This window comes from Lampetra planeri, chromosome 3, assembly GCF_965212315.1.
Source record: "Lampetra planeri chromosome 3, kcLamPlan1.2.h2, whole genome shotgun sequence".
Classification (NCBI taxonomy): domain Eukaryota; kingdom Metazoa; phylum Chordata; class Hyperoartia; order Petromyzontiformes; family Petromyzontidae; genus Lampetra; species Lampetra planeri.
The window spans coordinates 281,499-300,616 of NC_136109.1; the positions used below are offsets into that span (position 1 = coordinate 281,499).

Here is a 19,118-nt window from a genome sequence, read left to right on the forward strand (position 1 = left end):
CATGGCGGCCGCGAATCAACAGGACTGTGACGAACACCTCCCCTATGCCCTGTTCGCCTACACCACCGCCGTTCACACATCTACAGGACAGACCCCGTTCCTAATGATGTTTGGTCGCGAGTCTCGCCTGCCCGCAGATCTGCTGTTCGGTGTCCCTCCACCGCAACGGGAGGAAGGGAGCCACCCCGTGGAGCACTTGCTGGAGACCCTGCGAGGGGCCAGGGGCCGAGCCTACCCGCACGGAGAGGCCGCGCACCAGCGGCAAGAGCAGGGCGCCCGACCCCGTATGGAGCCCCCCTTCTACACTGCGGGCTCCGAGGTGTGGCTGTACACTCCCCGCGTCGGTGCCGGACAGGTGGGGAAGCTGACCACCTACTGGCGAGGACCCTGGATTGTGAGACGGCAGATCTCACCATGGACGGTGCTGATTCAGGGAGGAGAGAGGGGCCGGGAGATGGTGGTCAACATCCGCCGACTGAAGCCGTGGCGAGCAGCCCCCGAGGGGGGGAGCCCCGCCGTCCAAGTACCCCGAAACCCCGGGGTCCCCCCACCCCCCGTGCCCGGGGGCCTCGCGCAGTATATGGGCCCCACGGAGCCCCGGGCTCCGAGGGGCCCCGGGCGGGGCCGGGGGCGACGAGGACGGCGACCCTTAAACCCCACCGCCTCTGAGTTTGTTCCCCAGCCCGCAGGTGCCAGAGACCGAGGGGAGCCGTTGGAATGGAGGAGGAGACCACCGCCGGAGCCCCAGGAGACGGAGCCGCCACCCCCGAGGCCAGCCACAAGGGCCGGGCGAATCCCGCGGACCCCGCGGCGATACCTCGTGGGGGCAACCCAGGCGAGGTGCTCCAGTCAACCCGGGACGGGGACTGGCACCCCGGGGGGCTATGTGGTGCCACAGCGACGGGGCCGCTCGGCCGAGCCAGGGAGCCGCCCGGCTTCCACCGCCGCACTGCCCCCCATCACCCCCCCCACATAAACACGCACCCACGTAGGGCCTCATGGTCGGGTCACCTACCCTGAGTTTTCACCCGAGGGCCCCCTAGGGGGGTTACCCCACGGTTTCTCAGGGCCAGGGAATTGGACAGGACCCTTCCCAGGCCAAGTAACACTGCGGCGCCGTGGGCGGATTTGAGATCGCACGACCACGGCGAGCTCAGAGAGCCCCGCAGTTAGAAACGCATACAAACACAAACACGGGTCAGCAAGGCAGATAGCTGGGATCAGGACCCGGGACGACTGATTGGTCGAAAGTTCAAAGGCCGGCGGGATCGCAAAAGAGCGGGAAATCCTAGGCTCAGGATTGGTCGAGAGACCAAGGCGGTCGGGACGGGGGCGCCTAGCCTTTGATGTGAATAGTTTAAAAGAAAACGCAGGGGCAGTAGGGAAGTCTCTTCTTCTGGAGTTTGGACACGGGGTCAGCGACGAAGGAGTCATCGGGCGAGCCGCTAGATTGTCTGCAGGACGATCTGAGCGCCGCAAGGTCACCAAGGACTACAGACGGTATCGTGTTGCCTGCCTTACAACACCTCAGAGCGGAGAGTAGGATCCGTAGGAGAGGGTTAGTTCGGGGTAAGGACGAGTAGGAAAGCGGTTTAGCAGAGAGCGCAGCATAGAATAGGGCTACACGGCACCAGAGTGTGGGTTAGAAGCGCCTTGCTGGCCCGCACACACACACGGGTGGCTCGGTTGGTTAGCAAGGGCTAATAAAATCTCGAGCGTAGTAACAAAACCGTGTTGTTGGTTGTTTTTGGAACGTGGTACTAGCGTGCACTGCATTCGCGAGTGTGTGGTCGTTGTATGCATAAAGGCCGTGGTCTCTGTACGATTGTGCGGGTACGGAGGTGTGTGCGTTAACGCCCGGGGAGAGCACTTTTGTGTGTTGGCGTGACTACGCAGCCGTGTGAGAGGAGAATCGTCCTTGTACGATATTTGTGGTGACGTGCACGCGCGAGTGGGGGAGGGGACGAGTCGTCGTGTCGGCGTGTGCCCCGCTTGCGTAAAGTGCGGCGCGGTGGTGGACCCCTGACCCCCGACCCCACGGCTCAAGCGCGTAATCGGCTGCGCATTGTTGTACGGTTTGTCTCGCGCACACGGCGGCGGCGGCTTGAGTCGTTGTGTCGGCGTGTGCCCCGCTTGCGTGTGCTCGTTACTTGCGTAAGCTCTCGGCGTGCGTAATCGGCGTACACCAGGTGCGCAATCGTAACGTGAGCGGCCAGCGCGGCGCAGAGCGGCGCAAGAGTGGGTATCGCGTGTGGAGCTGTATGTGTGTGCGCGCACGTTCACGACGTGTGTAACACAGGTGCGCGATCCTAACGTGAGTGGTCAGTGTTGGGTGAGTGCCGTGCAGAGCTGTGTGTGGGTGTGCGCGTACGTGGTTAACCATGCCTGCTACGCGGACCCGCGGTGGAGGGGAATCCTCGGGTGACGGCTCCCACACCATGGGTGAGGAGCCTAGCGGCGGTTCGCTTAGCAGCGGGGGGGCGATTGATGATGTTAGTCCGGCCGTTAGTATTATCGAGGGAGGGATCTCGGGGGCTAGCGACCCCCACAAATTGGTGTCAGAAGCGGTACGGACCCCCGCGTTACCTCACGCTAAAATAAGACTAATATTTACCGGCAGGGGGGCCCCTTCGTGGAAGGCATTCGCCCGCAATCTCTTAGGGGCTAAGGAAATTAATGGATGGACGGACGTGCAGGCAGTACGTCAACTTAATATGAATCTTGATGGGCGGGCAGCCGATTTTGTAGAAGCGTTACCCGCGAGCGCACAGACACAGCTAGAGGAGCTGATGCGCCGACTCGATCAGCGTTTTGGCACACGTGACGAGGAGGAAGCAAAATCGGCCTTAGAGGCGCGCCGTCGCCAACCTGGCGAAGATCTCCGTGATTACGCCGAGGATGTGCGCGAGTTAACAAAGATCGCACGCCCGGGGTACGCAACTGAGGTTATTGAGGAACTGGCTGCCGAGAAAATCCAGCGGTACCTGTCTCGCACGGCGTGGTGGCAGCCAGACATGAGCTGCCCACGTCTTCCCTTTAACACCCTTGTCGAGCGCGCACGTAAGTGTGAAAGAATTCACAGCGAACGCGCGCAGCTCCGGGGGCTGGGACGAGAGCGCGCCATTGCGAGCCTGCTCTCGGAAGACGAGGAGGAGGAACAGGAGCTCGCGAGGACGGTAAGGGGCCGGGAAAGAGAGCCTCCAGTGTCCCGCGAGACAACCCCGGGATGGGTTGCCGGTATACAAACGGGTATAAAGGATGTCTCCGGCCAGGTAACCCAGATAGACAACAAGGTAAACCAAGTAGGTGAGGAAACGAATAAAAATATGGCCAAACTGCAATCCTCCGTTGAGACCATCCGATCCGAAATGGGGGACCTAGACTCCACGGTAGGAGGGCTAACTGGAAGGATAGCCCGACTAGAAGCAGAGTATGAGCAACAGCGCACGGGGGGAGGAGGGAGTGGGCAGAAAGTTCGCCACAGAGCCGCCACTCCTCCCAGGACGTGTTATGTGTGCGACCGTCGAGGGCATCTCATGAGGGACTGCCCTCAGCTCGCCCGTGCAAGGCCGATGCATAGGTCAAACACTAAGCCCCCCCTAGAGAGGGGACCACCGGGGGATGAAATCGACGTAGACCCGACCCAAACCAGCTGTAATAATAATGGCGAGCGAGTGATCCATAAACAGGTTACAACGACAACACCCAAGGGCGCAGGGACCTCGGGCGATTGGCTGCGGGAGCTGGTGGCAGGGATAACGGGAGCCACGTCGCTGGTGGAAGGCCAGGTGAACGGGCAGCGCACCCGGATCCTGTTGGACACGGGCGCCGTGGCCTCTCTCATGAGCGCCGCGCACTGCAGCATGCTCGGGGTGGACGTGGGCTGCCTGCAGGCCCCGGATCGCGCGCTGCACACGGCAAGCGGAGCCGGGATGGGGTTGCTGGGGAAGGTCTCCCTCGAGGTCCGTCTAGGAAACCAGGTGTGCACACAGGAATTCTACGTTTCGAGTGTGTTGTGCCACGAGTGCATTGCAGGAACGGACCTCCTGGAAAAGTTGGGACTTAACGTACAGCCCCGGCAACGATGCGCTACGGTGGAGGGCAGCGGGGAGCGGATTCCGTTCCTAGGACAGGAGCCGAATCGCCCACGCTTCACACCCGTGGCCGCTACGCTGGTGTCGGCCGTCACCATCGGGCCTCTCGCCGAGATGCTGGTGCCAGTGGCAACCCTCTCCACCGACCCAACCCACCGACCATCGGGCGAGGTAATGCTGACTCCTCACCCGGAGTTGGCATCGCGATACGGGGTGGTAGGGTCAGCCACACTGGTAAACGCAGATGGGGGCCGGCTGTTTATACGTGTGTTTAACCCACACAGTACCCCGGCAATGATACGACGACGCACCCCGGTAGCCACCGTACACCCCCTGCACGCTCGCCACTCGAACGACTCGGTGTTCGCACTCTGGGCGGAGGACCCTGGCCGCCCCGAGGACAGCCAGGATCTGGCCTGGCGGGTCGGCCCAACCCCCCGAGCCGAGATTGTTCCCCTGCAGGATGCGTTACATGTGCCTTGGGCAGCCTTACCTAAGGGGGAGGCCGATCAGCTGCGCGGGTTATTGCGGGAGTACGCCGACGTGTTCAGTGAGCACGATTCGGACGTGGGCCGGACCGACCTGGTCAAGCACCAAATTGACACAGGTGCAGCCCGACCCATCAAACTCCCCGCATACCGAGTGGGCGCGCCTGAACGGACCCAGATCAAAGAGGCAGTCACGGATATGCTACGCGATAACATAATCCAGCCCTCCGCGAGCCCTTGGTCTGCCCCGGTGGTACTGGTAACGAAAAAGGACGGATCGACTCGGTTCTGCGTTGATTACCGAAAATTGAACGCAGTCACCCTCGGCGACGCTTTTCCCATCCCACGCATCGACGACACCTTCGACAGTCTCGCAGGAGCGCGGTATTTTTCCACCCTCGATCTGGCGTCCGGTTACTGGCAGGTGGAGATGACGGAGGAGGATCGGCCAAAAACAGCATTCACCACCCCGATGGGCCTGTTTGAGTTTCGAGTGTTGCCGTTCGGACTCACTAACGCGCCCGCGACGTTCCAGCGGTTGATGGAGTTGGTGATGCTGGGCTTGCAGTGGGAACAGTGCCTGATTTACCTGGACGACGTAATAGTGTTCAGTAGGTCGCTGTCCGAACACTGGTCCAGGCTGCGGGAAGTATTCCAGCGACTGCGAGCAGCCCATCTCAAGCTCAAGCCACGTAAGTGTTACATTGCGCAACGCGAGGTGGGGTACCTCGGACACCGAGTCAGCGAGGCAGGGGTGAGCACCGATCCCGAGAAGGTGCGTGCCGTAGTGGATTGGCCGCGGCCGAGGAACCTGACGGAGATCAGGTCATTCTTGGGACTCGCCACTTATTACCGTCGATTTGTAAAGGGATTCAGTGAGATTACACGCCCCCTCACCCAACTCACCTCCCCTAAGAACCCCTATCAGTGGTCGGAGGCCTGCCAGACGGCTTTCACCACACTCAAAGACCACCTCACCCACACCCCCACCTTGGCTTTCCCAGATTTCACCACCGATTTTATTTTGGACACTGACGCCTGCAGCAGTGGGCTGGGCGCGGTGCTGTCGCAAGTGCAGGGTGGGACGGAGCGGGTCATCGCATACGCCAGTCGGACCCTGAGCGGGGCCGAACTGAACTATTGTGTAACCCGTCAGGAACTGTATGCTGTAATTTTCGCGTGTAAACAGTTCCGACCGTACTTGTACGGCAGGAAATGTCGTGTGCGCACCGATCATTATGCACTGCAGTTCCTCCTTACATTCAAGGAACCGCGGGGGCAGATGGCTCGATGGCTGGCGCAGCTGCAGGAGTACAACCTGCAGATCGAGTACCGAGCGGGGCGAACACACGCGAACGCGGACGCCTTGTCAAGACGGCCCGCGGTGCGCGCTGAGACGAGGGAGGGAGACGCCTACCCGTGCTTCACGGGGGGACGCTGCCGCCAGACAGCAGAACCCAAGGAGCGCGCGGAAACTAAACTCCCCCCCCCGAGAGAGAGTGCAGTGTGCGCCGCAGGAACCCCTGCAGAAGGAGCCCGGGGACAGACGGATCATCCCACCCCAACCGGGCGGATCCAAGAGGATGTCGGCTGCGCCTTCCCGGGCTTGGACGACGAGCAGCTGCGACAAACCCAGCAGCGGGATCCGGATCTGGCGGCGGTGGAGGCGGCACTGCGAGAGAGGAAGGATGCACTACCAGGGCCCTGGAGCGGTTTGTATGCCCGGTTGTGTGTAGAAAACGGGGTGGTGAGGGAACTGGCCGACGCTGGGCAGCCGAGGTGCATCTGCGTTCCCGCCCATGTGCGACCCCAACTACTACGACTGGTACACGACCACCCGCTCGGGGGCCATGATGGGGAACGGCGCACCCGGGAGACTCTGCGTCGCCAGTATCTCTGGCCTAAATTGGCGCAAGATGTGGCCGCCTGGGTGCAGGGCTGCCGGGCCTGTCAGCAGTGTGGGCAAAAGCCAGCGAGGTACCAGGTACCCCTGAGGCCGTTCCGAGTCAGTCGGACGAATCAGTTGGTCGGAATCGACCTGCAGGGGCCCTTTCCACGATCCCACCGGGGCAACCGATATATTCTTGTAGCGGTGGAGTACTTCACCCGCTACCCCGTGGCGGTGGCTATCCCGGATAAAACAGCCCTCGTAGTGGCCCGGGCCTTCGTGGAAAACTACGTACTTAAGTGCGGGATCCCCGAACGAGTCATTACAGACCAGGGTAGTGAATTCGAGGCCGAACTATTCCAGGCGCTGTGCCGAGAGTTCGGGATCCAGAAGGACCGAACCACGGCATATCACCCCCAGGCGAACGGGATGGTAGAGAGGATGAACCAGACTCTGGCCGGGAAGCTTAAACGCATGGCGGCCGCGAATCAACAGGACTGGGACGAACACCTCCCCTATGCCCTGTTCGCCTACACCACCGCCGTTCACACATCTACAGGACAGACCCCGTTCCTAATGATGTTTGGTCGCGAGTCTCGCCTGCCCGCAGATCTGCTGTTCGGTGTCCCTCCACCGCAACGGGAGGAAGGGAGCCACCCCGTGGAGCACTTGCTGGAGACCCTGCGAGGGGCCAGGGGCCGAGCCTACCCGCACGGAGAGGACGCGCACCAGCGGCAAGAGCAGGGCGCCCGACCCGGTATGGAGCCCCCCTTCTACACTGCGGGCTCCGAGGTGTGGCTGTACACTCCCCGCGTCGGTGCCGGACAGGTGGGGAAGCTGACCACCTACTGGCGAGGACCCTGGATTGTGAGACGGCAGATCTCACCATGGACGGTGCTGATTCAGGGAGGAGAGAGGGGCCGGGAGATGGTGGTCAACATCCGCCGACTGAAGCCGTGGCGAGCAGCCCCCGAGGGGGGGAGCCCCGCCGTCCAAGTACCCCGAAACCCCGGGGTCCCCCCACCCCCCGTGCCCGGGGGCCTCGCGCAGTATATGGGCCCCACGGAGCCCCGGGCTCCGAGGGGCCCCGGGCGGGGCCGGGGGCGACGAGGACGGCGACCCTTAAACCCCACCGCCTCTGAGTTTGTTCCCCAGCCCGCAGGTGCCAGAGACCGAGGGGAGCCGTTGGAATGGAGGAGGAGACCACCGCCGGAGCCCCAGGAGACGGAGCCGCCACCCCCGAGGCCAGCCACAAGGGCCGGGCGAATCCCGCGGACCCCGCGGCGATACCTCGTGGGGGCAACCCAGGCGAGGTGCTCCAGTCAACCCGGGACGGGGACTGGCACCCCGGGGGGCTATGTGGTGCCACAGCGACGGGGCCGCTCGGCCGAGCCAGGGAGCCGCCCGGCTTCCACCGCCGCACTGCCCCCCATCACCCCCCCCACATAAACACGCACCCACGTAGGGCCTCGTGGTCGGGTCACCTACCCTGAGTTTTCACCCGAGGGCCCCCTAGGGGGGTTACCCCACGGTTTCTCAGGGCCAGGGAATTGGACAGGACCCTTCCCAGGCCAAGTAACACTGCGGCGCCGTGGGCGGATTTGAGATCGCACGACCACGGCGAGCTCAGAGAGCCCCGCAGTTAGAAACGCATACAAACACAAACACGGGTCAGCAAGGCAGATAGCTGGGATCAGGACCCGGGACGACTGATTGGTCGAAAGTTCAAAGGCCGGCGGGATCGCAAAAGAGCGGGAAATCCTAGGCTCAGGATTGGTCGAGAGACCAAGGCGGTCGGGACGGGGGCGCCTAGCCTTTGATGTGAATAGTTTAAAAGAAAACGCAGGGGCAGTAGGGAAGTCTCTTCTTCTGGAGTTTGGACACGGGGTCAGCGACGAAGGAGTCATCGGGCGAGCCGCTAGATTGTCTGCAGGACGATCTGAGCGCCGCAAGGTCACCAAGGACTACAGACGGTATCGTGTTGCCCGCCTTACAACACCTCAGAGCGGAGAGTAGGATCCGTAGGAGAGGGTTAGTTCGGGGTAAGGACGAGTAGGAAAGCGGTTTAGCAGAGAGCGCAGCATAGAATAGGGCTACACGGCACCAGAGTGTGGGTTAGAAGCGCCTTGCTGGCCCGCACACACACACGGGTGGCTCGGTTGGTTAGCAAGGGCTAATAAAATCTCGAGCGTAGTAACAAAACCGTGTTGTTGGGTGTTTTTGGAACGTGGTACTAGCGTGCACTGCATTCGCGAGTGTGTGGTCGTTGTATGCATAAAGGCCGTGGTCTCTGTACGATTGTGCGGGTACGGAGGTGTGTGCTTTAACGCCCGGGGAGAGCACTTTTGTGTGTTGGCGTGACTACGCAGCCGTGTGAGAGGAGAATCGTCCTTGTACGATATTTGTGGTGACGTGCACGCGCGAGTGGGGGAGGGGACGAGTCGTCGTGTCGGCGTGTGCCCCGCTTGCGTAAAGTGCGGCGCGGTGGTGGACCCCTGACCCCCGACCCCACGGCTCGAGCGCGTAATCGGCTGCGCATTGTTGTACGGTTTGTCTCGCGCGCACGGCGGCGGCGGCTTGAGTCGTTGTGTCGGCGTGTGCCCCGCTTGCGTGTGCTCGTTACTTGCGTAAGCTCTCGGCGTGCGTAATCGGCGTACACCAGGTGCGCAATCGTAACGTGAGCGGCCAGCGCGGCGCAGAGCGGCGCAAGAGTGGGTATCGCGTGTGGAGCTGTATGTGTGTGCGCGCACGTTCACGACGTGTGTAACACAGGTGCGCGATCCTAACGTGAGTGGTCAGTGTTGGGTGAGTGCCGTGCAGAGCTGTGTGTGGGTGTGCGCGTACGTGGTTAACCATGCCTGCTACGCGGACCCGCGGTGGAGGGGAATCCTCGGGTGACGGCTCCCACACCATGGGTGAGGAGCCTAGCGGCGGTTCGCTTAGCAGCGGGGGGGCGATTGATGATGTTAGTCCGGCCGTTAGTATTATCGAGGGAGGGATCTCGGGGGCTAGCGACCCCCACACTTAACAGCCGACTTCACCTTTTTGGGGCTCTTGGCCGACTTGGCAGCCGCGGGCTTCTTTGCTTTCTTGGGAGACTTCTTGGGCGCGGTCTCCTTGGCTGCCGCGGGCTTCTTCACCTTCTTGGCTGCCGCGGGCTTTTTAGCTGCGGGCTTTGATGTTGACGACTTGGGCTTCGCCTTTGCGGCAGCCTTTTCCTTGTTGAGTTTGAAAGAGCCAGATGCACCGCTGCCCTTCACTTGCGCCACGGCGTCTTTGGCCACGAGCTTCTTGATGGCCAACTTCACGCGGGCATTGTTCTTCTCCACGTCGTATCCTCCGGCAGCAAGCGACTTTTTGAGCGCAGGAAGAGACACGCCGTTCCTCTCCTTGCTGCTGGCCAGAGCCTTGAGGATGAGCTCGGACACGCTGGGGCCGACCTTCTTGGACTTTGGAGCGGCGCGCTTCTTCTTGGGGCTTTTAGGCGCTGAAGTAGCCGCAGCTGGTGGTTGAGCAGGAGCAGTTTCCGCCATCTCAAAACGTCGCTTTTATCGCCTCGCCTCTTTGAAATCGAAATCAGCGCTCTCACGGATTCAAACCGAGCGTCCTCCAGGCCCGAGGTTATTATAGAAGCGGCGTACTGAATGCGGACGTCGCTGAGATCATCCAGCACTCAGATCTAGTGAGGAAGTTGCCACCATACTCACTGTGTTTATCACGCCTGCCTTTGGGCTCGATTACTCCCGTAACGTTCATACTTACATGCATATAGTTGATACATTATCACGAAGATCACTTCTTTAATGTACGTTACTTATGCAATATACGACAATGCTCACGATATAAATTATAATTCAAAACAAGTGAACAACCAACATTTGGGAGACATTGTTCGGTCAGGGCGAGATATGATGATTGTCGTTTTTCAAAAGTGTTAATGATGAACACTATTTAAAACACACTCGAATGTTTTGCAAGACAAGATGCTTCAACAGACTACTCATATTTAATTCCAACGAAATATTTTCTATTTAAGTTTTGCCTCGCGCTCGCGATTCCTCCTCTCGCGCTATGGTGAGGACTGCGCGCCATGCCAACCGTCCCTTGTCACCGAACTTTTAACTGGACGTTTTAATCGAACTTTGAAATTAATAAATATATGGATTTTCAGATGGACAACAAACTGAAGAAAATTACTCAAAATTAACCGACATTAAATAGAAAGTTTAACATGTTACGTGGCAAGAGGTGAGTAGCTCACGCACTGCAGAAGGGTCGCGCGCCTTGAACAAGATCGAGGCACGGTGCACAATTATCACCACTCAAATTCAACTCAAGTGACTCCGCAGTCGAATGTTTAAAGAACATATATAATCTTACGTTTAATGCACCGACAGAGTTGATATTCTAGGAGCGCAGGATGGTTCATGCGATGAGTTGTTTTTACTGCAATAAGTAACACGTATTTACTGCACTAAGTAACACGAATGAGTAATCATTGGAAAGATGTTATTAACCATGTAAAAATATTTAACTACACATATTTGTACCATCTTATTTGACAGGTAATATTATACTTTACCGAGTGTTGACATCCCCAGCGTTTACCAGTACTTTTATGCTTACTATCAGCTAACACTGGCCACAACCCTGAGCTGATGTGCTCATTTGTTCCCTTTTAGCCCCGACACCCCACGCCACTCCCCGGCAACCACATTCAGATAAGGCCCCCCCCCCCTCTGCCCCCCCCTGATTTATTATTTAAATTATTATTTATATTATTTAAATTATGTATTATTATTGTTTTACCTACGTGACTTTACCGAAAAAACCTAAGAGTATGAATCATTGCAGTCACGAAAGCTTCAAATCTAGAACGAATGCAAGAATCATTCATTCCACGCGCATGTGAAGAGGAGTCGTAGAATGGTTTATGCACTTCTTTATACTGGTAGCAACGAAGTGGACCAGCCTACAATAGATTATATCGTCCGTCCGTCCGTCCGTCCGTGTAGCAACATCGCCCCCTATTGCAAACACTTGGCATGACCCTACAAAAACCTTTAGACTCTGTGATACTTTCCTGGCTAAACAAGTGTAACATTCCCTTATAATTCCCTAAGATAGCTTTTAATTAAAACATTTACATTAATGAGGTTTTCCTGGCTAAACACGTGTAACATTCCCTTATAATTCCCTGAGATAGCTTTTAATTAAAACTTTGAAATTAAATAAAAAAACTCACAGCGCCCTAAAGCCTACAGCTAGGCCTAAAGCCTAGAACTGGGCCTCAAAGTCTGACTTCGTATCGTACCCCTGCGTGTGTGCAAGGGAGTTAATGTTTAACAATGTTACATTCCCTGATGCTTTTAAATATAAACATTTAAATTTAAAGCTTTTACATGAATAATAAAAACATTTAAATTAAAAATTAACTCTCGGCGGCCTAAAGCCTACAGCTAGGCCTCAAGCCTCGAACGCCTCAAACTCTCCCTTCGTATTGTTCCCCTGCGTGTGTGCAAGGGAGTTATGTTTAACAATGTTACATTCCCTGATGCTTTTAAATAGAAACATTTAAATTTAAAGCTTTTACATAAATTATAAAAACAGGTAAATTAAAAATTAACTCACGGCGCCCTAAAGCCTACAGCTAGGCCTAAAGCCTAGACCTAGGCCTCACACTCTCCTTTCGTATCGTCCGATTCAGTGTAGCAACATCGCCCCCTACTGCAAACACTTGGCAGGACCCTACAAAAACCTTTAGTCTCAGTGGGGCTTTCCTGGCTAAACAAGTGTAATAATACATTATGTTTATATTCTTTGGTTATTCGTTCCTACCAGCCCACCCCGCAGGGTCCTGTTTTCACCAACGCACAGCAATACTCGTTCCAAAACCAACCCCGGGCACACGTCCCACAGCCCCTTTTAACTCCTCAATCTCCGCTCCCAATACACATCCGCGTCCAGCACGCCTGCTCCGGGTGACGTCACTGCCCTTTAACCCCTGACACCCCCGTCCAGCTCTTTCCCGCGCGTGTGATTGGTGCGTGTTGTCGTGAGAGCGGAGATGTCGTGTTTGCGTGGTGCGTGAGGGTGGCTCGCAGATCCCTTAAAGTGCTTGAACCATTCTCCGACTCCTCTTCATATGTAATCTGACCGCTCAAAAAGAGCGAGTTTTATTCTTTAAAAAACACGATACTTTCTTCCAATAGGCATCCCAATTTATTCTAAACCATGTTCCATGATTGATGCAATGTTGGAATGCTGCTCAAATACCGTTCCTAAATTAGACATAATAAAGGGTAACTGGAATGAGCAGAGCATTTGTTGAATTGCGAGCAATTTGGCACGAGGGCAACTCGACGACGGTGTCCTTATTAATAACAAAACCCCTGTGTACGACTGTCCGAGCTCTTTGCAAGCAAGTGGGTGGCTCTGAAAAGAGCCGTTGTTGTGGTGGTAGAGGCGGCGGCGCGTTCACTTCTTTGCCTGAGAGGTCTTCTTGGGCAGCAGCACGGCCTGGATGTTGGGCAGCACACCGCCCTGGGCGATAGTCACGCCGCCCATGAGCTTGTTGAGCTCCTCGTCGTTTCGCACGGCGAGCTGCAGGTGTCGGGGGATGATCCTCGTCTTCTTGTTGTCGCGGGCGGCATTGCCAGCCAGCTCGAGGATCTCGGCAGAAAGGTACTCGAGCACGGCGGCCAGGTAGACGGGTGCTCCAGCGCCGACCCGCTGGGCGTAATTGCCCTTGCGGAGCAGCCTGTGAACGCGACCCACGGGGAACTGCAAGCCGGCGCGGGAAGAGCGGGACTTTGCCTTGGCGCGAGATTTGCCACCGGTCTTGCCGCGTCCAGACATTGCTAAGGGACCTAGGATGCAAAAAGCAATAGAGACAAAGTACGAACGATTTGTGACGTTAACACGCACCACCGGAGCGTCTTTTATAGCGGAGACGAGGATCGTAGAGCGCGCCGCTGCTGATTGGCTCCTCTCGGTCGAGTCCCGCCCTCTCCTTGAGCCACCAATGAAAAGCCGGGACGCGAGGATTCGATGTTGACTTTAATTATTTTTATCCATATATATTTTTATGCGGACACGTATCTTAGGAATTAAACAATGCGATACACGTACTTAATAGGTTCAAGTTTTAAGCATTATTGAGTTAATTTATGGGCACGTGCTGGCAAGTCAAACTTATAAGCGGATTCCGCAAATATCAATGTATTATTGATTATAATCATCATTTTGAGGGACCTCATTGGTTATAAGAAATCATTGTGATAGCCTTGAGCTCGTGATTGATCGCCCACGTGCCTATACGGTGTATATATATTCCTTTAACCGCCTGTTCGGGCAATGCCTAAAAATATATGTGCGTGAATAATTCAGTCTCTTAGTTTGCAAAATGTGAACTTCTTATCAGCTCGGGATTGAAACAACATCAACCAATATCTTTGGGTTTAATAGTTAATATATTTCACCAAAATAACCCTTTTGTTGTAGATTATGTAAACATGGTTTCACAACGCTTATATACAACACCAACGTGTGATGTTGAAAAATGAGCGGCGGGGTATATAAAATGAACTTCATTGTCGCTTACGCCTGACGACTCGTGAGAGCCGTGACCAGCAAACGAAGGTTTCCGGCACCCGAACTTTGAAGGACACACATTGAAGCTTTTTCATGCGTAAGTGGTGGCTCTGAAAAGAGCCTTTGTGTTGTGCTTTGAGGGCCGAGCTGGGCGTTCAAGCGCGCTCGCCACGAATGCGGCGGGCGAGCTGAATGTCCTTGGGCATGATGGTGACGCGCTTGGCGTGGATGGCGCACAGGTTGGTGTCCTCGAAGAGCGCGACAAGGTACGCTTCGCTGGCCTCCTGCAGAGCCATGACAGCGGAGCTCTGGAAGCGCAGGTCGGTCTTGAAGTCCTGCGCGATCTCCCTGACGAGGCGCTGGAAGGGCAGTTTGCGGATGAGCAGCTCGGTGGACTTCTGGTAGCGGCGGATCTCGCGCAGAGCGACGGTGCCGGGCCTGTAGCGGTGAGGCTTCTTGACGCCGCCCGTGGCCGGAGCGCTCTTTCGGGCCGCCTTGGTGGCGAGTTGCTTGCGTGGGGCCTTGCCGCCCGTGGACTTGCGAGCGGTCTGCTTGGTGCGAGCCATGGCTTGGTGTGGGCAAAGATTCTCACAAGCGGGGAGAAGGCGGCTTATGTAGCCCAGAGCGCGCGCTCACTGGTCAGCGGAGTCGTGACGTGCGAAGACGGGGAGCGTGCTGATTGGTTGGCAGCGTGCAATGATCTCGAGTCGTCAACTCTTCTTAATCAACAAAATGTTCAGTTTGGATCATTTCAGAATGCCGTATCACGATGCAGTAGTACCGTTTGAGCGCCGTCGATGTCTTTAACGGATGTTATTTTCTCAAGCAAACACCTTTCCGAAAACGACTTTACAGTGCTCTGCATGATCTAAATAAAGTGTGAAGAAACTGCACTTCATTGGAAACAGTAATACGTAAAAATGTCGGAAAGAGGCGATCACAGGGATAGATATCTATTCTCTTGGCATTGAGATGATGATCATCAATTATACTGCACGAGTCATCCATGCTAGGCGCTTACTTTTACATATATGTACACGTGCAAAATGTTAGTTCCTGCCCGAAAATACAACCACGAATTAAATATATTGCATTGCAAGGTTTTGGCGCCAAATATCCAATGTAATATCTGAATGGGCTGCAGATGAAATCAATGGACAAACAAGTCCAATAAATGCCTGCTGGTGAATATGATGTGCCATGAATATTGTTATCGCTTTTATTCACGTTGAAACAGGTCAAAATGCGATCGATCTCTCCATTTCAATGAGCGAACAATGTCCCCGCGTGAACCGGGACTTTGTTGGAAGTTTCGTTTTGTACTCCTGCTAGGACTGGTAATAGCAGGTTCGGAGAGGTGGGTGGCTCTGAAAAGAGCCTTTGTAATTAATGGTGGAGTCGAGGCTTCACTTGGAGCTTGTGTACTTGGTGACGGCCTTGGTGCCCTCCGACACGGCGTGCTTGGCCAGCTCGCCGGGGAGCAGCAGTCGCACTGCGGTCTGGATCTCCCGAGAGGTGATGGTGGAGCGTTTGTTGTAGTGCGCCAGGCGGGACGCCTCGGAAGCGATGCGCTCAAAGATGTCGTTGACGAACGAGTTCATGATGCTCATTGCCTTGGACGAGATGCCGGTATCGGGGTGCACCTGCTTCATCACCTTGTAGATGTAAATGGCGTAGCTCTCCTTCCTGCGGTGGCGTCGCTTCTTGCCATCCTTGCGCGTAGCCTTGGTCACAGCCTTCTTGGAGCCCTTCTTGGGAGCAGGAACCTTAGCCGGCCCAGCGCTCTTTGATGCGGGAGGATCGGGCATGTCGACGCGTCGTAGGCAGCTTCGGGTCAGTTCACAACAGACGGGAAGCGAATGTGGATGTCGGTCGCGCGTTGAGCTCCTTTTATAGGAGGCGAGATGCAAATCAGAGGATCGTAGTGCGCGGCGCTGCTGAGTGGCTCTTTTAGTACCATCCCTCTCCATCAGCCTCCAATGAGAAACGCGGACGCGATGTTCACTTTAATATAGTTTTTACTGCAAAAATGACTTGTGAATATAACACAATGTAATGTCCAAACATGTATATTAGTGAATTGCAGCCATGGCCATTGATTTTGTTTTAAAAAGGATGACTAGAAAACCCAATACAGTATATTGTGTTTTGAGTGTGGGTTTTTTTGTTTCTTACGAAGGATTGTTTCACAACTCGTCTAATACGGCACACGGGCGTTTTATGAACGCAATTTGGATAAATACAAGCGCTCGGTGGAGAAAAATAACTTCGCTGTTGTGCTGTACAGGTGGAGATTAGCGTTCCGGCACGCTACGTCAATTAGGACGAGTGTGCTGTAAGATTGTGGCGCCAAATGCTCTACGTAATATCGGAATCGGCTGCAGCTGGAAATTATTCACGCAAAAATACCAGAAATGGGTACTGTATTAATGCGTTCAAGAATTACGCCTTGTTAAATGTGACGTGTCGTGAATATCATGATTTCTTTCATTCATGTGGAAGCAGATGAAGATTCGCCAACTCAACAAGCAAACGTACACCACGCTCACGAGGAATTGGCGCGCAATAACCCAGGACATGTGCTCCATTTAGAAAGTGTTTGGCAACACTGGCGCAAGCAGTTTCGAAGAGGTGGGTGGCTCTGAAAAGAGCCTTTGGGTTGGCTTAATGTGCGAGAGATGGGCGCTCAGCCTCCGAAGCCGTAGAGAGTGCGGCCCTGGCGCTTGAGGGCGTAGACCACGTCCATGGCGGTGACGGTCTTGCGCTTGGCGTGCTCCGTGTAGGTGACGGCGTCGCGGATGACGTTCTCAAGGAAGACCTTCAGGACGCCGCGGGTCTCCTCGTAGATGAGGCCCGAGATGCGCTTCACACCGCCGCGGCGAGCGAGGCGGCGGATGGCGGGCTTGGTGATGCCCTGGATGTTGTCGCGCAGCACCTTGCGATGGCGTTTTGCGCCTCCCTTGCCGAGCCCCTTACCGCCTTTACCGCGTCCAGACATTGCGACTACTTCTGACAAAGCACGCGAGAGACATGCGCGCTCAGCTTGCAGCAGCAGCCACCTTTATATCCGAAGCGTGGTGACGTCACCGACCACCCCTGCCCTCCGCGATGGCTCCGCCTTAAACCTTCGACATTTAACCTCTGTGACGAAGAAAACCCTCCACCGTCGTCAAAAACACTTCCGTGACATGTACAATATGCGACGTTTTGGGCAATGACCCTTCTTCGAAGCACTCTGTAATGATATTGGCACACCCGCAGCGAACGCGAGAGGAACGCAATCTGTTGCAAGATTGCACGTGGAGTGAATAATCGGTGTAAGGTCTTGTTTTCAAGTGAACAAGATGAACTAACTTTATAATCGTGTGAAGCTAAACGGCTTCCAACACAATAGTTGAGTGAACGTCACCAACTAGTTCTCCCAAAGTAAGAAAGACATTTATTTTAATAGAGAAGTTTAGATGGTGCACCGCAATGTTTACAAAACAAAAACAAAGTGAAAAGGCGAGAACGAGCGAATGAAGGCAAATTGAGTAAAGCTGTCTGGAATCAATACATTTTTAGACTAAATTCCATATTTGGCACCAGTAACATGATGACGGAATGAAGAGGTGCAACACATAATCAAAATTGAAGGTTCGTCAAGAATGCATCGATTTGAATCTGGATTTAGATTAGAATCGCCAGCGAGAATGATGACGTTGCTGACATTACTCTGCACCCAGTTCGAGTGAGGGAGCTGCCACCCGCCCCGCCTGTGTTTATGATTACTGCTTTCGGGCTCGATTACTCCCATCACATCAATGCTTAAAACACATCGAGTGGGTAAAATGTTATACAGTTAATTTGGCGAATGTACGAAACTTATCCAATCTACACAAATCCTCACGATTGAACTGCACCAAGCGTCGAGCTCCTTGATCAGGGCCGAGTCAAGGCGAGCAACCATCGCCACGCGTAAATGGGTTTGACTTACAGAATATGGCACGCATTCAACAGCAACGTAATACACTGCCATGTGTTAACGATGAACTAATTGAAGCGCAGCAGCACCTGGTTCACTTTTTTTAACTAAGTGGGTGGCTCTGAAAAGAGCCGTTGAGGTGGAGTGAATCGAGCATCGTCCGATCGGATTCACTTCTTTGGCGCAGTCTTCTTGGGCTTGGCCGCGGCCTTCTTGGGCTTGGCCACCTTGGGTTTGGCGGCCTTGGCCTTGACGGTCTTGGGCTTAGCGACCTTGGGCTTCGCAGCCTTGGGCTTGGCTGGGCTCTTCGCCACCTTATTGGGCTTAACAGCCGACTTCACCTTTTTGGGGCTCTTGGCCGACTTGGCAGCCGCGGGCTTCTTTGCTTTCTTGGGAGACTTCTTGGGCGCGGTCTTCTTGGCTGCCGCGGGCTTCTTCACCTTCTTGGCTGCCGCGGGCTTTTTAGCTGCGGGCTTTGATGTTGACGACTTGGGCTTCGCCTTTGCGGCAGCCTTTTCCTTGTTGAGTTTGAAAGAGCCAGATGCACCGCTGCCCTTCACTTGCGCCACGGCGTCTTTGGCCACGAGCTTCTTGATGGCCAACTTCACGCGGGCATTGTTCTTCTCCACGTCGTATCCTCCGGCAGCAAGCGACTTTTTGAGCGCAGGAAGAGACACGCCGTTCCTCTCCTTGCTGCTGGCCAGAGCCTTGAGGATGAGCTCGGACACGCTGGGGCCGACCTTCTTGGACTTTGGAGCGGCGCGCTTCTTCTTGGGGCTTTTAGGCGCTGAAGTAGCCGCAGCTGGTGGTTGAGCAGGAGCAGTTTCCGCCATCTCAAAACGTCGCTTTTATCGCCTCGCCTCTTTGAAATCGAAATCAGCGCTCTCACGGATTCAAACCGAGCGTCCTCCAGGCCCGAGGTTATTATAGAAGCGGCGTACTGAATGCGGACGTCGCTGAGATCATCCAGCACTCAGATCTAGTGAGGAAGTTGCCACCATACTCACTGTGTTTATCACGCCTGCCTTTGGGCTCGATTACTCCCGTAACGTTCATACTTACATGCATATAGTTGATACATTATCACGAAG

The 19,118-nt window shown here is 55.4% G+C and overlaps 5 protein-coding genes and 1 pseudogene across 6 annotated transcripts; all 6 read right to left on the bottom strand.

Moving 5' to 3' along the window:
- Window positions 1–9,478: 9,478 nt before the first annotated feature.
- On the bottom strand, window positions 9,479–10,082 carry LOC144734378 (histone H1.5-like). Its single transcript, XM_078616534.1, has one exon. It carries the CDS (start codon window positions 10,001–10,003, stop codon window positions 9,479–9,481), a length of 525 nt encoding a protein of 174 aa, XP_078472660.1. The 5' UTR covers window positions 10,004–10,082.
- Window positions 10,083–12,900: 2,818 nt separating this feature from the next.
- Window positions 12,901–13,491, bottom strand: LOC144735258 (histone H2A-like). Its single transcript, XM_078617763.1, has one exon. The coding sequence runs from the start codon at window positions 13,326–13,328 to the stop codon at window positions 12,948–12,950; it is 381 nt and encodes a 126-aa protein (XP_078473889.1). The 5' UTR covers window positions 13,329–13,491; the 3' UTR covers window positions 12,901–12,947.
- A 668-nt stretch (window positions 13,492–14,159) lies between these two features.
- On the bottom strand, window positions 14,160–14,951 carry LOC144735234 (histone H3). Its single transcript, XM_078617724.1, has one exon. The coding sequence runs from the start codon at window positions 14,627–14,629 to the stop codon at window positions 14,219–14,221; it is 411 nt and encodes a 136-aa protein (XP_078473850.1). The 5' UTR covers window positions 14,630–14,951; the 3' UTR covers window positions 14,160–14,218.
- Window positions 14,952–15,259: 308 nt separating this feature from the next.
- Window positions 15,260–15,936, bottom strand: LOC144735240 (histone H2B type 3-B). The gene has a single exon (XM_078617737.1). The coding sequence runs from the start codon at window positions 15,869–15,871 to the stop codon at window positions 15,470–15,472; it is 402 nt and encodes a 133-aa protein (XP_078473863.1). The 5' UTR covers window positions 15,872–15,936; the 3' UTR covers window positions 15,260–15,469.
- Window positions 15,937–16,697: 761 nt separating this feature from the next.
- LOC144735248 (histone H4) lies at window positions 16,698–17,110 on the bottom strand. The gene has a single exon (XM_078617751.1). It carries the CDS (start codon window positions 17,059–17,061, stop codon window positions 16,750–16,752), a length of 312 nt encoding a protein of 103 aa, XP_078473877.1. The 5' UTR covers window positions 17,062–17,110; the 3' UTR covers window positions 16,698–16,749.
- Window positions 17,111–18,128: 1,018 nt separating this feature from the next.
- LOC144735226 (histone H1 pseudogene) lies at window positions 18,129–18,939 on the bottom strand (annotated as a pseudogene). Its single transcript, XR_013588592.1, has one exon. The product of XR_013588592.1 is annotated as a histone H1 pseudogene (transcript).
- Window positions 18,940–19,118: the final 179 nt, after the last annotated feature.

Bases quoted from the DNA above. Each gene is read 5' to 3' on its own strand.
- LOC144735258 (XM_078617763.1), bottom strand. From the start codon at position 13,328: ATGTCTGGACGCGGCAAGACCGGTGGCAAATCTCGCGCCAAGGCAAAG.
- LOC144735248 (XM_078617751.1), bottom strand. From the start codon at position 17,061: ATGTCTGGACGCGGTAAAGGCGGTAAGGGGCTCGGCAAGGGAGGCGCA.
- LOC144735234 (XM_078617724.1), bottom strand. From the start codon at position 14,629: ATGGCTCGCACCAAGCAGACCGCTCGCAAGTCCACGGGCGGCAAGGCC.
- LOC144734378 (XM_078616534.1), bottom strand. From the start codon at position 10,003: ATGGCGGAAACTGCTCCTGCTCAACCACCAGCTGCGGCTACTTCAGCG.
- LOC144735240 (XM_078617737.1), bottom strand. From the start codon at position 15,871: ATGCCCGATCCTCCCGCATCAAAGAGCGCTGGGCCGGCTAAGGTTCCT.